Source organism: Leucoraja erinacea, chromosome 5 (assembly GCF_028641065.1).
Source record: "Leucoraja erinacea ecotype New England chromosome 5, Leri_hhj_1, whole genome shotgun sequence".
Classification (NCBI taxonomy): Eukaryota; Metazoa; Chordata; class Chondrichthyes; order Rajiformes; family Rajidae; genus Leucoraja; species Leucoraja erinaceus.
Window position 1 is genome coordinate 13,989,903 of NC_073381.1, and position 16,448 is coordinate 14,006,350.

The window sequence follows — 16,448 nt, forward strand, 5'->3', positions numbered from 1 at the left end:
CATTCCTTCCCAGAGGGAGTGCAGAGACGGTTCACCAGACTGATTCCTGGGATGTCAGGACTGTCTTATGAAGAAAGACTGGATAGACTTGGTTTATACTCTCTAGAATTTAGAAGATTGAGAGGGGATCTTATAGAAACTTACAAAATTCTTAAGGGGTTGAACAGGCTAGATGCAGGAAGATTGTTCCCGATGTTGGGGAAGTCCAGGACAAGGGGTCACAGCTTAAGGATAACGGGGAAATCCTTTAAAACCGAGATGAGAGGACTTTTTTCACACAGAGAGTGGTGAATCTCTGGAACTCTCTGCCACAGAGGGTAGTTGAGGCCAGTTCATTGGCTATATTTAAGAGGGAGTTAGATGTGGCCCTTGTGGCTAAGGGGATCAGGGGGTATGGAGAGAAGGCAGGTACGGGATACTGAGTTGGATGATCAGCCATGATCATATTGAATGGCGGTGCAGGCTCGAAGGGCCGTATGGCCTACTCCTGCACCTAATTTCTATGTTTCTATGTATGTTTCCTCTTCCAGTTCCACCCAGTGGAAGGTACAGAAGCATGAAAGTGTGCACCACCAGACTCATGAACCGCTTCTTCCCCTGTTATCAGGCTTCTGAATGATCCTTCCATAAGCTAGGGTACTGTCCGACGCACTTCAACCCCATTGTAGACATCGGACTTTGTCTATGGAACGGATGCATTACAATGCTGAGAACTAGGTTCTGCATTCTGTATCTTCCCCTTTGCTCTATTGTACTTGAGTTTGACTTGATTTTATTTATGTATAGCATAGTTTGGATAGCAAACAAAACAAATCTTTTCACTCCACATGTGACAATAATAAACTTACACCAATGACTGCAGTCTCTCTTCATTTGCCATCTTGTTACATTCACATTTTTGACTTTCGTAGACATGAATCTGGAGTACAGTCCAGATTTCCTCTTCCAGATTTGGTTGCCTGGGTCACAATGTAATGTAAGCATCCTACTTTCCACCAAAATGTTCAGTCTGATCTACTGACTAATTGAAACATCAGATTTCAATTTAGCATGTCAACATTTACAACTACAGGTACAGGATTCTGAGTTGGATGATCAGCCATGATCATATTGAATGGCGGTGCAGGCTTGAAGGGCCGAATGGCCTACTCCTGCACCTATTTTCTATGTTTCTATGTAACTACTTTTGCCAGAGGTGAGACAATATCAGTACCCTATAAAATATATTTCTTGATACATACAGTGCCCTCCATAATGTTTGGGACAAAGACCGTGATTTATTTATTTGCCTCTGTGCTCCACAATTTGAGATTTGTAATAGGAAAATAAATCACATGTGGTTAAAGTGCACATTGTCAGATTTTATTAAAGGGTATTTTTATACATTTTGATTTCACCATGAAGAAAATACAGCTGTGTTTGTTTATACATAGTCCACCCCATTTCAGGGCACCATAATATTTGGGACACATGACTTCACAGGCGTGTGTAATTGCTCAGGTGTGTTTAATTGCCTCCTTAATGCAGGTATAAGCGAGCTCTCAGCACCTAGTCTTCCTCCAGTCTTTTCATCACCTTTGGAAACTTTTATTGCTGTTTATCAACATGAGGACCAAAAGTTGTGCCAATGAAAGTCAAAGAAGCTATTATGAGACTGAGAAACAAGGATAAAACTGTACGAGGATTGGCCAAACCCGAGGCTTACCAAAATCAACTGTTTGGAACATCATTAAGAAGAAAGAGAGCACTGGTGAGCTTACTAATCGCAAAGGGACTGGCAACCCAAGGAAGATATCCACAGCTGATGGCACAGCACAATAATTCTCTCCATAATAAAGCAATACCCCCAAACACCTGTCCAACAGATGAGAAACACTCTTCAGGAATCAGGTGTGGAATTGTCAATGACCACTGTCCACAGAAGACTTTGTGAACAGAAATACAGAGGCTACACTGCAAGACACAAACTGCTGATTAGCCGCAAAAATAGGATGGCCAGGTTACAGTTTGCCAAGAAATACTTAAAAGAGCAACCACAGTTCTGGAAAAAAGGTCTTGTGGACAGATTAGACGAAGATTAACTTATATCAGAGTGATGGCAAGAGCAAAGTTTGGAGGAGAGAAGGAACTGCCCAAGATCCAAAGCATACCACCTCATCTGTGAAACACGGTGGTGGGGGTGTTATAGCCTGGGCATGTATGGCTGTTGAAGGTACTGGCTCACTTATCGTCATTGATGATACAACTGCTGATGGTAGTAGCATAATGAATTCTGAAGTGTAAAGAAACATCCTATCTGACCAAGTTCAAACAAATGCTTCAAAACTCATTGGCCGGCAGTTCATTCTACAGCAAGACAATGATCCAAAACATACGGCTAAAGCAACAAAGGACTTTTTCAGAGCTAAAAAATGGTCAATTCTTGCGTGGCCAAGTCAATCACCCAATCTGAACCCAATTGAGCATGCCTTTTATATGCTGAAAAGAAAACTGAAGGGGACTAGCACCCAAAACAAGCATAAGCTAAAGATGGCTGCAATACAGGCCTGGCAGAGCATCACCAGAGAAGACACCCAGCAACTGCTGATGGGGGGGGGGGGGGGGGGGGGGACACTATGTATAAACACCGCTGTCTTTTCTACATGGTGAAACCAAAATGTATAAAAATGGCTTTTATTAAAATCTGCCAATGTTCCATTTGACCACATGTGATTTTTTTTTCTATTATAAATCTCAAATTGTGGAGTACAGATGTAAATAAATAAATGATGGGTCTTTGTCCCAAACATTATGGAGGCCACTGTATGTGGGTAGCTTTCAAACTACTTCAAACACTAAAATCTATTTTAAAACCACTGCACATCAACCTTTTAATATTAAAGCTTCTAGTTCTCAAACAATATTTTGACATCCTACGATAGCAATGAAATAATTAATAACATGCTCAATATGCAAAGGAGAATCTATCACGTTCATACAATTCTAGTTTGAAACTGATGAACATCTGAAAGTAAATCTAGCAATATCCAAAGAATATTTATTGCTTTATATTTCTGAACATTTTTTTTACAAATTATTTTCAAACAACCTACTGGCTAGAAATCATGCATTTAATAAATTGCAATGTCGTACGTCAGGGCACTGGCATCACAATTGTTTTTGTACAAACACAAAAACAATGAACACTTTAGTAAAGCTGAAAGCATGCAAACTTTACATGGCTACAATGTATCAAGGAGTTGTACAATTAAATGGATAACCTTATAGTTACGACAATAGCCACATTTTGCTTCATGGGAAAAAATATAAGACTTGAATAACCACAGATTTTGAGTACATTGGAAATAATTATATCCCAATATTTCGGTGGCAATATTTAACTAAATGTTCAATAGAATCATCACAACTATTTTTTCTGTATTTCACCCTAAGTGTGACATGACCGGTGTTATTCCTCTATGATTAACTGTACAAATTGATTTCACAGCTCCATGTCAGCTCACTGTGAACCTAAGTATTTATTCGCTCACATCGTAGTACTGAGTGCCGTACCAGTCAATGCACTGAATCTGTGGTTTGCTGCATAGTGCGGAGTGAGCTACCAGTGTAATGGATTCTTCCCAATAAAATGCAAATATTTGTATATATTTTGCACATGGTACTTTTGTTTTTAAAAATACAAATAATTCCATATCTGTATTTGAAACATTTATTTATTTATGAAGTGGTCCCCAATTTCTCCACATTAGGAGGCAGAACAAACTTTGCTAAATAGACACTTCACAGCTCCGTCCACAGGTGTAATGATCAATTCAGGTGGACACTTTTCAAGTCAGACACTTTTATTGAAAACACTGCAATTTTTTTTAATGGTTTTTTTCGCCCTCATTCTCAAATCTGCACCAGCACTAAATAAAAATAGCCTGTTTTCAAATAACAGTACCCATTTCTAACTTTACCAGAAGCTTGTGAGAAGAGAATGGAGACACACCCATTTTGAAAACACAGGGACCATGAGACCTGATTAAGACTAGTTATAAAATCAATTTTCTCATGGAATATTGTGATCTACAAGTATGCAGGCAATAAAAGATAAAATTGTTTCTAATGGCGTGTGGAAGAAAGGGCATGTTTGCTGTTTTATTTCAGATTTTCTTCATTTATCAAATTTTGCCTTTGGTTCACTTTTCTAGTACTCTGGTAATCAGACCCATTTCTTCTCTCCAGAGATGCTGCCTCTCCTGTTGAGTTACTCCAGCTTTTTGTGTCCATCTTAGGTAATCAGGCAAAACAAGATTTAAGGTTTCTTCTACAAACATGAGAAGATAGCATATATTTAGTTCTTCATTCAAAACAAGATTATAATTTCAGCAGAATTTAAGCTCAGTACCTCTCTAAATGGAAGAGTGCAGAAAACTATTTGAAAATAAGGATCTTAAAAGAGAGGAAAGTGGATGAAAAGTAGCCATAGAATAAGCTGTGTCCTATGTCCAAATATTCCATACAAATATACAGCGAGATAAACTTCTCAGGGAGCAAGAAGCAGTGCAACAACACCAACAATGAACAAATATGCACAAGAGGAAAGTAACAAATATTCAGAAGCGCACTGAACATTCTCCCTGTGACCATATGGATTTCCGCCAGATATCCGGTTTCATAAGGTCTCAAGGGATAAGAGCAGAATTAGACCATTTGGCCCATCGCGTCTATTGCGTCATTCAATCACGGCTGATCTATCTCTCCTTCCTAGCCCCATTCTCCTGCCTTCTCCCCATAACCTCGGACACCCGTACTAAACAAGACTCCTCCCATATCACAAAGGCGTTGCAGGTTTGTAGGTTAATTGGCCTCTGGTAAATAGCCCCTAATGTACAGTGAATAGATGCAAAAGTGCGATAACACAGAACTAGTGTGAATTGGTGATCTATGGTCAACGTGGACTCGGTGGGCCAAAGGCTCATGGTGTTTCTATGCTGTTCCTCTCTAAACTAGAGAGATAAACAAAATTGAGAGAAACAATAAAAGCTATGGTGGATATCTAGAAAAAGAGTGGGAATCAAAATAGACTTAAGGGAAAAATACATCATGAATGGTGCTGAAAGAGGCAATTTATATTAATAACATGTGTACGGCAGTTACAACTTAGAAAATGTTCTTAAGCATTTTAATCAAGCATAAAGCTCTATTCATACCATTGTCTCGATTACTGGCCCTGAAAACCAAATGAATAAAGAGTTTCCTACAAGTCCTGTAGTCAAGAAAGCAAAAAGCAAGCACCAGCAGATTTGAGTGACAGAGCCAGACAGCAATGCCAACAAGAGTCCAACCATTTTCAGAAACTGTATTCAATTCACAAGAATATCCTGTAAGAATTGCAAACTTTATGAATTAGTAAAAAATGCAAGATTTGACGAAATGCTGGGCCAAAGGGAGAAATTCAATGCCAAGGCCCTCTACCTTACTGCCTGAATGTAAATGGGAGTGTTTTATAGAACAGGATAAGTTTGCTCCTACTGTGGATCATAAATATGTTGCATCAAGCCAGAGTGGAGAGAAGAAATGGAACTATGCTGTAAATTTTCAAGATCGGCTCTAAAGTTAGTCAAAAAGCAGCAAATTAGATTACTATTAAAAGTTTGTTTAAAACATTAGTGCTCGGTTACAAATATTCTCACTGGACATAGGTGGTTAAACCTGACACAAGCATCTTTCCACAGCAGCCCCCGAGAAACAGAAGAATTCTGAATTACAATGCAACAATATATCATTCAGTCGTGGCTTTAACTGTTCCAAAACTCCAAAATCAAATCCATGATCATGTTTTCTCAATGTAGACTACTGCTTCGCACATTTAGCCAAATTTTTCTTTTTAAAAAAGGCGCTCCTTTAGCCACTGAAGTGTTTTAGTGAAGCCTGACATTTGTCAAATCTGAAGTTTTGTTGAACAAATTGAAAAAAACAAGTGCAAAGCCAAGACACCATAGTAAAGTACAATAGAACAGTATCAAATACGAAACAAAAGTTAAGGAATACAACTCTTAAACTATAAATCATGAAGACTGAAGGAGGAAAAAGGAGAAGGGTTAAGTGAGGGTGAAGAAAAAGACAATTATAAATGAAAGTGCAAGGGGAGTAAGAGTTTACAAAGAATTTGACCCCAAGAAATGTTTCTAGTTGTATAACATTTCAATAGACATGAAATGGCGTTTCAATTACAATATTTACATTCCTGTCTCCGATTATTATGTGCATATAAATCATTATCACGCACCTAGTTTTGGAAGCTTTTCTCCTTGACCAAGCCGTGTGGTTGTAAGATCTTTGAGAAGTTTATCTTTCCTGTGTTCAGGTGCTGGTGATGTTCCTGTTAACTGTCCGATCAGGCGCTCATTCACCAAATTTGTCTTTTTCGCATCCTTCATCTCCAAATCCTTAGCGTTAGTCATACTAGTTTTCAAGCCAGGGGCCTAAAAACATGATATTAAAATAAATCCAACATACATTATTAAAGATTGGCATTTACAAAAAGATTTAAAACTTAAACTAAGATAATTAACATGACCTAGCAGCTTAAATTTTGTTCATTGGCTTAAAAGACCATTTGAAATCAGTACATATATTTTGCAAAACACACATTAGAAATAAAATAGTGAATCTTAGTTGTTAGAGATTGATGTAGCAAATGGCAGTTAGTGTCCAGTCTCTGTTCAAAGGTTAACAATGGTTCACGTCAGTCATGTGATACACCACAATTATAAGATTGATATAGAAAGGGAAAGACAGAACAGAGTACAGCATAGGAATATGTTCAACAGCCCACAATGTCTGTACCGAACATGATCCCAAGATAACCTAATCTCATCTGTCTGCACATGATCCATATCAAAACGCATCCCTATCAAAAAAGCCTCTCAAATATCTCTGGGAGCCTGAGCATTTTAAATAAGCTCAATAACCTCAAAGAAGAATTATACTTTTCAGTCTCTGAAGAAGGTGCTCCTGACACTCATTCATCATGCTTACTATAACCCAGGCTAAGTATCTGAATGGTTAAGTTTAAACTGATCAATATAAACCTAGTGTGTAAAGAGAGTTATGCTACACTGCCCCACAAACTATAGTCAAACACAAACTATAGTTTTCAATTACTTTTTTATTTTGCATTTCTTTTCGAACTAAGCATCCAAGAATTAAACAGATTCTTCAAATTCATCTGTCTGACATTATTTGGAGCTCTCAACATATAGTTTAGTTCAAAACAGTGAAACAGCTCACAGGCTCCAAACGAGAGCAAAGGAAAGTATTGCTCCTTTGCAGTCGTGCTGTGATTTTGCCTCCCAACACATTAATAGATAGGGGAACCAACTTAAAGGAACTTTGATTAAAGCAAATAGACAACTATCCACTTAGGATCCTTAAAATTGAGATTTATTTGCTGGTCTCTGCCTTAATTTCAGCAAAGCAAGTTTATTCAATAAAGAATACATACTGACGATATATAGACTGTGTAAATGCAAATGTGAACGGAGGAACTGCAGATGCTGGTTTAAACCAAAGACAGACACAAATTGCTGGAGTCAATGTAAATAAATGTTTGTCATGCTTCTCAAGCTCTCTTCCAATCTAAACTTTGTACTTCGAGTTTCACAACTCCATCTGCTCCCCCACTTGAACAAGAGATACTCGAATGCCTTATGGTGTAATGAGCAGCAGCCCCGACTTAAGCAGTACCAGATTCCTCCACCTCCTCATGGGCAGTGGCTACAAGTAGTAAAAAAAATAATCTGGGGAATTTAATTGACCACCAATACATGTGAAATAGAGTACAGAAAAGCCTGGTATGAGCAATTTGATTCAATTTCATCTGGTTTAGAGACACGTGCAAACTCAACCAGTGTGCAGTGGGTTTTCAACAGCAAGTCATCATGTTCAGACATGCAGCGATTAGGCAATAAACATCATCACCTTATTCCCCACAGCCAGAGGGGATAAATAAAGATTTAGTTTAATGGAGAACGATACACAAGAAAGGGGGAGGGGGTCAGTAACCTGCTATGTGGCAAGTAAAAGAAGCCATGGCTTGGATAAAAGATTGAGAAAGATATAATGAAGATAGTATGTATGTTCATGCCACTGTTAACAATTTATAATACCTTTTCTTCTCAAAATAACATTATTTCCAAAACTTACACTTCACATTTCTTTGTTGTATTTATCAATAAAACATTCACAACCACTTTTCAAGCTCCCAAAGTTACTTTAGCACTTTCAAGCGACTACCATGATCAGCTAACCATTAGTACCAACATCTCTCAATTGTTAGCTAGCGTTACAAATAATCATGTAAAAATGTTTGGCAAATTTGCATCCAAAATGCCCCCTTAGTGGATACAGTACAAAGGTAGTTAAAAGACTGTGGTACAATTATAAATCTGCAACATTTGGCAGATTTTGAACAACAATTATCTTTCTTCCTCCAGCAGTCGCCTTAAAACACATCTAAATGCAATCTACATGAATAAGGCAGAATTTGAATAGCAGGTTATAAAACTAACTAGCTTCTGAAAATTGACGGTATAATATAACAAAGAGGAATGCATTAAATTTACTGCAAAATAATTATAAAAAAACTATATGTATAAAATACGTTCTAATGTCAGGGAATATACTGAGAAAAAAATTCATTCCTGCAATTTAAACTGATGGCAACTTGAAATTTACATTTTGTTTTCAAGGTATCAAACACAGCTGCAGGAAGGACACGTCTCCAATTTTCAATCAGAAAAGTTAGCTGCTACTGTGCATTAAACACCAACACAAAGGGAAAGAGTCTTAAGGGCCTGTCCCACTTGGCGATTTTTTTTGGCGACTGCCGGCGACTTTGACCGACGTATCAGGGTCGCCGAAAGATTTTGAACATTTCAAAATCCAGTGGCGACCAAATAAATGTTGTCACACTTGAGGAAACACCACGCATCAACATGTCGCGTCATGCCATGACTTATTCAGTGATCCGATGCGTCAGTCAATGATGCCGACAATCGCCGAAAAAAATCGCCAAGTGGGACAGGCCCTCAGAGGCGGGCCGACTGAATTTGGATGTCGCACAGCATCGGGCGGTTACGTCATCACGCAACGGCACGCCGGACGGTGACGTCATCGCGCAACGGCACGTGCTAGGTGTACGGCATAGAGACGCTGCGTATGGCGTGGAGATGCTGTGCATGCCCGTCCAGGCGCTGCATACGGCCTCAATGCGGCTGCGGGCCGACAGGCCGTCGCCACGCAGAATTTTTGGACAGTGTCAGTTTTTCGGAGCCCCCCCGACGTCGGCACCAACCCCGCACAACATACGGCTCCGGCGATCGAAGAGGGACCGGCCCCGCGAGGCCGTATGGCTCAAGCGACGTTAGGTCGCGCTCGCCGCATGCAGTCACATGCTGGTGGGACAGGCCCTTTAGACACTGAAACCAAGGGAAAGGTTGTTTAATATGTATGTATAAAATAAACCTTTTAAGGATTTATTCCACAAATAGTAATCGACACATTTCATTAAATCTTGCATTATGAATTTCTCAGAATTCATTCGTAAGTTCCTCAAACACACCTGCCAACAAGATAACAACACGGATATGTCCAACACTGTCAAATTTCCTTATATACCGACCCTTATCAGAAACATTAACCTAATGATAATCCATTATAACGAACTGAAATCAGAAGCTGCTGTCAAATAGATACATTTAGTAAAAGGTACTCAACCATCACCTATATTTTTAATATAACAATTTTTCAGAATATGGAGATATTCGATTTACATTTTTTAAGAAATTATTTTTGAAGGCTATAGTTCTCTCCATGCTTTCCAAACACACCTCTACCCCCATCACCCCACACCACAGACATCACCTTGACGAATATGAGATTGGCACCGCCAAAATCTGAACCATAGTAATACACTATAGAGTGCAGTAAATTTGAATACGGTTTAACATATCCCACAAGGCAAATGCTAAATAACTTAAGTGTAAGAACACGATATTAGCATTTGTCAGAACATGATGTAAAACAGCTCTTCAGAAGCAGCACTTTCCTTCTCAGCTCAGTCCCAGCAGTGAGATTGGCGATAGTTTTTCCGAAATTACTGGAAGCTTGCTGTTTACCTCAACCAACAGCTTCCTTTATATGGCATGAGAGACTTGAAGTAGAGCAGAGTCAATTCGATGAGAATAGAAAGAGCAGGCACACTACGAGTGCAGCAAAGCAGTCCAATAAATCACATATAATTAAATTGTGATATTAGAATTCATTTCTATGCAAACATCAAACTGACCTCCTGTCCAGCTTTCTTTCTTCCCCCACCCCAGCTCCGTCAGAATGAAGAAGTGCCCTGACCCGAAACATCGTTTGTCCATTCCTTCCAGATGTTGCCTGACCCGCTGAGTTTCTCCAGCATGTTGTGTTTCGCAAAGACTATTGCAGCTTTATTATATTCCCAAAGTGTGAAATATTTTTTGCAATTTCCATCACTGAATTCCCCAGGCCCTTTACATAACATTTTTTTTTTAATGCACATCTATCTATCTATCTATCATATCATATATCATATAATATATAAAAGTCAAATCAGTCCGCTTGCAGTACGGATCCCTTCCTGCCTTTCGATTCGTTCCCGCAGTGCGATGTCACAATGCCCGATGCTCGCGGACGTCCAATCGGAATGGATCCATTTGCATGTACGGCTTTCCGGCCGAGTTTCTTCCTTTTATGCTCCGCATCTCCGAAACCGGACGCAGAATCGCCGACGTCTTTTCCATTTCGGTAGAGATTTCGCTTTTCTTTCTAAGTATCCGCTCCTCATTACATTTCGTCGTGTTTAAGTACACTTTTTTAATCAAATCCTACACCCCCCCCCCACACAAGCAGCCCCCTGTGAACGTTCCATCGTGTGATGTCATAATGTCCAATGCTCAAATACATTGTTGCCATAGAGAACGCTCAGCGATTATTCAAATTCTTCACTGTCATTCTGAGATGAGGAAAACGTTTTTCACACAGAGAGTGGTGAATCTCTGGAACTCTCTGCCACAGAAGGTAGTTGAGGCCAGTTCATTGGCTATATTTAAGAGGGAGTTAGATGTGGCCCTTGTGGCTAAAGGGATCAGGGGGTATGGAGAGAAGGCAGGTACAGGATACTGAGTTGGGTGATCAGCCATGATCATATTGAACGGTGTTGCAGGCTCGAAGGGCCGAATGGCCTACTCCTGATCTTAATTTCTATGTTTCTCTGTTTCCCTCTCCTCACCCCTCTCCCTCTGCCACCCATCTCTCTCTCTCCCCCACCCCCCTTCCCTCTCTACCCCACCCCCTTCCCCTACCACTCTGTCCCTCTTCCACCAGTCTCTCTACCCCTTCCTCCCCACTCTCCCACTTCTCTCCTCTTACATGGTAAATGGTAAGGAATTACATGGTAAATGGTAGGGAATTGAAGAATACAGGTGAACAGAGGGATCTGGGAATAACTGTGCACAGTTCCCTGAAAGTGGAATCTCATGTAGATAGGGTGGTAAAGAAAGCTTTTGGTGTGCTGGCCCTTTATAAATCAGAGCATTGAGTATAGAAGTTGGGATGTAATGTTAAAATTGTACAAGGCATTGGTGAGGCCAATTCTGGAGTATGGTGTACAATTTTGGTCGCCTAATTATAGGAAGGATGTCAACAAAATAGAGAGTACAGAGGAGATTTACTAGAATGTTGCCTGGGTTTCAGCAACTAAGTTACAGAGAAAGGTTGAACAAGTTAGGGCTTTATTCTTTGGAGCGCAGAAGGTTAAGGGATGACTTGATAGAGGTTTTTAAAATGATGAGAGGGATAGACAGAGTTGACGTGGAAAAGCTTTTCCAACTGAGAGTAGGGAAGATTCAAACAAGGGGACATGACTTGAGAAGGGAACAAGGGGACATGACTTGACAGACAGCGGCCTCTGCAGTCTGTCCGCGTTTTATTTTTTTTCTGTCTGTGTTTTAATGTAGTTTTTGTTATTTTTTTTGTTGGGGGTGTGTGTGTGGGGGGGTGGGGTGGGGTGGGAGGGGAACTTTTTAAATCTCTCCCTGCACTGGAGACCCGACCTTTTTCTCGTCGGGTTTCCGTTGTCGTTGGGGCCGCAACGAGGAGCGGCCTCCAACAGGAAGAAGTCGGGGACTCTGGTGCTACAACTCACCGTTGCTGTTGCGGGGCTGGCCGAATCCGGAACGGGTGGAGCGGTGGAGGAACGCTGCTGCTGCTGCTGCTGCTGCTGCTGCTGCCCGACCGGAGAGTCGGAGGCTCCAACGACGGGTCTGTGGACGGCGGCACCAGGAGCCCGTGGCTCCCTGGAGGGAGACCGCTTTTCAGGGCTCTCGCAACGGCGACTTCCCCCGCCCGAGTTGCGGGGTTGAAGAGCTCCTGGAGCGGGGCCTGACACCACTGCCCCGCGCGGCTTGGAATGGCCGCGGGACTCTGCGAGCGCACACCGGGGGCTCTAACACCAAGACCCGGTGTGCGACCTCGCACCACCCGGCGTGCCTTAAATGGCCGCGGGACAATCGCCATCGCCAGCCGGGGGGCTTTGACTTTGACTCTGACATCGGGGGGGGGGGGGGGGGGGGGGGGGGGAGAGTGGGTGGAGAGTGCAGTGGAGGAATAAGTTTATTTGGCCTTCCATCACAGCAATGTGATGGATGTTTATGTAAATTATGTTGTGTCTTGGGCCTATGTGTTTGTATGTATGGCTGCAGAAACAGCATTTCGTTTGGACCTCAAGGGGTCCAAATGACAATAAATGTATCTTATCTTATGTATCTTAAAAAAAAAAAAAAAGAATTAAGGGACTGAAGTTTAGGGGTAACATGAGGGGGAACTTCTTTACTCAGAGAGGGGTAGGTGTGTGGAATGGGCTTCCAGTGAAGGTGGTGGAGGCAGGTTCCTTTTTACCATTTAAAAATAAATTGGATAGTTATATGGATGGGAAGGGAATGGAGGGTTATGGTCTGAGCGCAGGTATATGGGACTAGGGGAGATTATGTGTTCGGCACGGACTAGAAGGGTCAAGATGGCCTGTTTCCGTGCTGTAATTGTTATATGGTTATATTGTTAAGGTTCACCAGACTGATTCCTGGGATGTCAGGACTTTCATATGAAGAAAGACTGGATAGACTCGGCTTGTACTCGCTAGATTTTAGAAGATTGAGGGAGGATCTTATAGAAACTCCTGATTACATTTTGTCGTATTTATGTACACATTTTTAATCAAATCCTTCTCCCCCCACCTCCCAATATTTCAAAAATAAAACTGGCATCTCACCCATAGAATCAGCCCCAGTCCCTGGTGAACGTTCCATCGTGTGATGTCACAATGCCCAATGTTCACATATGTCCAATCGGAATGGAATCATTTACATATGCCTTTGCAGGAGCACCAGCACCCGCTGAACGTTCCATCGTGTGATGTCACAATGTTCAATGGTGAAAGACATTCTTGCCATAGAGGGAGTACAGAGAAGGTTCACCAGACTTATTCCTGGGATGTCAGGACTTTCATATGAATAAAGACAAGATAGACTCGGCTTGTACTCGCTAGAATTTAGAACATTGAGGGCAGATCTTATAGAAACGTACAAAATTCTTAAGGGGTTGGACAGGCTAGATGCAGGAAGATTGTTCCCAGATGTTGGGGAAGTCCAGAACAAGGGGTCACAGTTTAAAGATAAGGTGGAAATCCTTTAGGACAGAGATGAGAAAAACATGTTTCACACAGAGAGTGGTGAATCTCTGGAATTCTCCACCACAGAAGGTAGTTGAGGCCAGTTCATTGGCTAGATTTAAGAGGGAGTTAGATGTGGCCCTTGTGGCTAAAGGGATCAGGGGGTATGGAGAGAAGGCAGGTACAGGTTACTGAGTTGGATGATCAGCCATGATCCTATTGAATGGTGGTGCAGGCTCAAAGGGCCGAATGGCCTACTACTGCACTTAATTTCTATGTTTCCCTCTCCACTCCCCTCTCCGTCTCCCTCTCCCACCCATCCAACTCTCCCCCACCCCCCTCCTTCCCTCTCTCCACCCCACCCCCTTCCTCCTACCCCTCTGTCCCTCTTCCATCACTCCCCCTACCCCTCTCTCCTCCTCCGCACTCTTCCATGTCTCCCCCTTCCCCCCCCGCCACTCCCCCTCCCCACTCTTTCCCCTCTCTCCACCCACCCCTCTCCCACTCCCTCCCTCCTCACCTCCCTCCACATCCCCCCTTCCCCCACATCTCTCTCCCCATCCCCCTCTCTCACCCCGCTTTCCTTTCCCTCCCAAATCTGTCCCGTTTCCTCCTCCTCCTCCTCTCCCCTCTTCTCACCCACCCCCCCTCCTCCCACCTGTGAGTTTGGGCGGTGGTTAATATGAGTGCTCTCCCCCCCCCCCCCCCCCCACCCCCCCCCCCCCGCAAACGCTGTTGGGGAAACAGACCCAACGGGTCTGCACTTGGTCTAGTAATATATAAAAGTCAAATCAGTCCGCCTGCCTGCAGTACGGATCCCTTCCTGCCTTTCGATTCGTTCCCGCAGTGCGATGTCACAATGCCCGATGCTCGCGGACGTCCAATCGGAATGGATCCATTTGCATGTACGGCTTTCCGGCCGCGTTTCTTCCTTTGATGCTCCGCAACTCCGAAACCGGACGCAGAATCGCCGACGTCTTTTCCATTTCGGTAGAGATTTCGCTTTTCTTTCTAAGTATCCGCTCCTCATTACATTTCGTCGTGTTTAAGTACGCTTTTTTAATCAAATCCTACACCCCCCCCCACACAAGCAGCCCCCTGTGAACGTTCCATCGTGTGATGTCACAATGCCCAATGCTCAAATACATTGTTGCCATAGAGAACGCTCAGCGATTATTCAAATTCTTCACTAACTGTCATTTCTGATTTTGCTTGTGAAGTGAAAAGTCCTGAATTGCATTTGTCTGATGCAGGAAGATTGTTCCAGATGTTGGGGCAGTCCAGGACACGCGGGACACAGTTTAAGGATAAAGGGGAAATCCTTTAGTACTGAGATGAGGGAAACATTTTTCACACAGATAGTGGTGAGTCTCTGGAACTCTCTGCCACAGAAGGTAGTGGAGGCCAGTTCATTGGCTATATTTAAGAGGGAGTTAGATGTGGCCCTTGTGGCTAAAGGGATCAGGGGGTATGGAGAGGGGGGAACTGTGAGGAGGATGCTAGGAGACTGCAAGGTGACTTGGATAGGTTGGGTGAGTGGGCAAATGTTTGGCAGATGCAGTATAATGTGGATAAATGTGAGGTTATCCATTTTGGTGGCAAAAACGGGAAAGCAGACTATTATCTAAATGGTGGCCGATTGGGAAAGGGGGAGATGCAGCGAGACCTGGGTGTCATGGTACACCAGTCATTGAAGGTAGGCATGCAGGTGCAGCAGGCAGTAAAGAAAGCGAATGGTATGTTAGCTTTCATTGCAAAAGGATTTGAGTATAGGAGCAGGAAGGTTCTACTGCAGTTGTACAGGGTCTTGGTGAGACCACACCTGGAGTATTGCGTACAGTTTTGGTCTCCAAATCTGAGGAAGGACATTATTGCCATAGAGGGAGTGCAGAGACAGTTCACCAGACTGATTCCTGGGATGTCAGGACTGTCTTATGAAGAAAGACTGGATAGACTTGGTTTATACTCTCTAGAATTTAAGAGACTGAGAGGGGATCTTATAGAAACTTACAAAATTCTTAAGGGATTGGACATGCTAGATGCAGGAAGATTGTTCCCGATGTTAGGGAAGTCCAGGACAAGGGGTCACAGCTTAAGGATAAGGGGGAAATCCTTTAAAACCGAGATGAGAAGAACTTTTTTCACACAGAGAGTGGCGAATCTCTGGAACTCTCTGCCACAGAGGGTAGTTGAGGCCAGTTCATTGGCTATATTTAAGAGGGAGTTAGATGTGGCCCTTGTGGCTAAAGGGATCAGGGGGTATGGAGAGAAGGCAGGTACGGGATACTGAGTTGGATGATCAGCCATGATCATATTGAATGGCGGTGCAGGCTCGAAGGGCCGAATGGCCTACTACGCACTTAATTTCTATGTTTCCCTCTCCTCACCCCTCTCCCTCACCCTCTCTCCCTCACCCACCTTCCCTCTCTACCCCACCCCCTTCCCTCTCTCCCACCCGCCCCCTTCCCCTACCCCTCTCCTCCCTCTCACTCCCCACTCTTTCCCGTCTCTCCCTCCACCCCCCTCTCCCCCTCCCTCCCCATCCCCCCACCTCCCCCACATCTCTCTCCCCATCCCCCTCTCTCACCCCCTATCCCGCTCTCCTTTCCCTCCCAAATCTGTCATGTTTCTTCCTCCTCCTCTCCCCTCCACTCACCCACCCCCCCCCTGCCCCCACCTGTGAGTTTGGGGGGTGGTTAATTTG

General features: G+C 42.9%; 1 protein-coding gene across 4 annotated transcripts in view; it reads right to left on the minus strand.

Moving 5' to 3' along the window:
• The window catches only part of phf3 (PHD finger protein 3), a 115,911-nt gene that overhangs the window by 49,727 nt on the left and 49,736 nt on the right, over positions 1 to 16,448 (minus strand). For all 4 annotated transcript variants that reach the window (XM_055635043.1, XM_055635044.1, XM_055635045.1 and 1 more), the window contains one exon: positions 6,275 to 6,470. In XM_055635043.1, the coding sequence (XP_055491018.1) occupies positions 6,275 to 6,470 (196 nt within the window). The remainder of the gene's footprint in view (positions 1 to 6,274; positions 6,471 to 16,448) is intronic.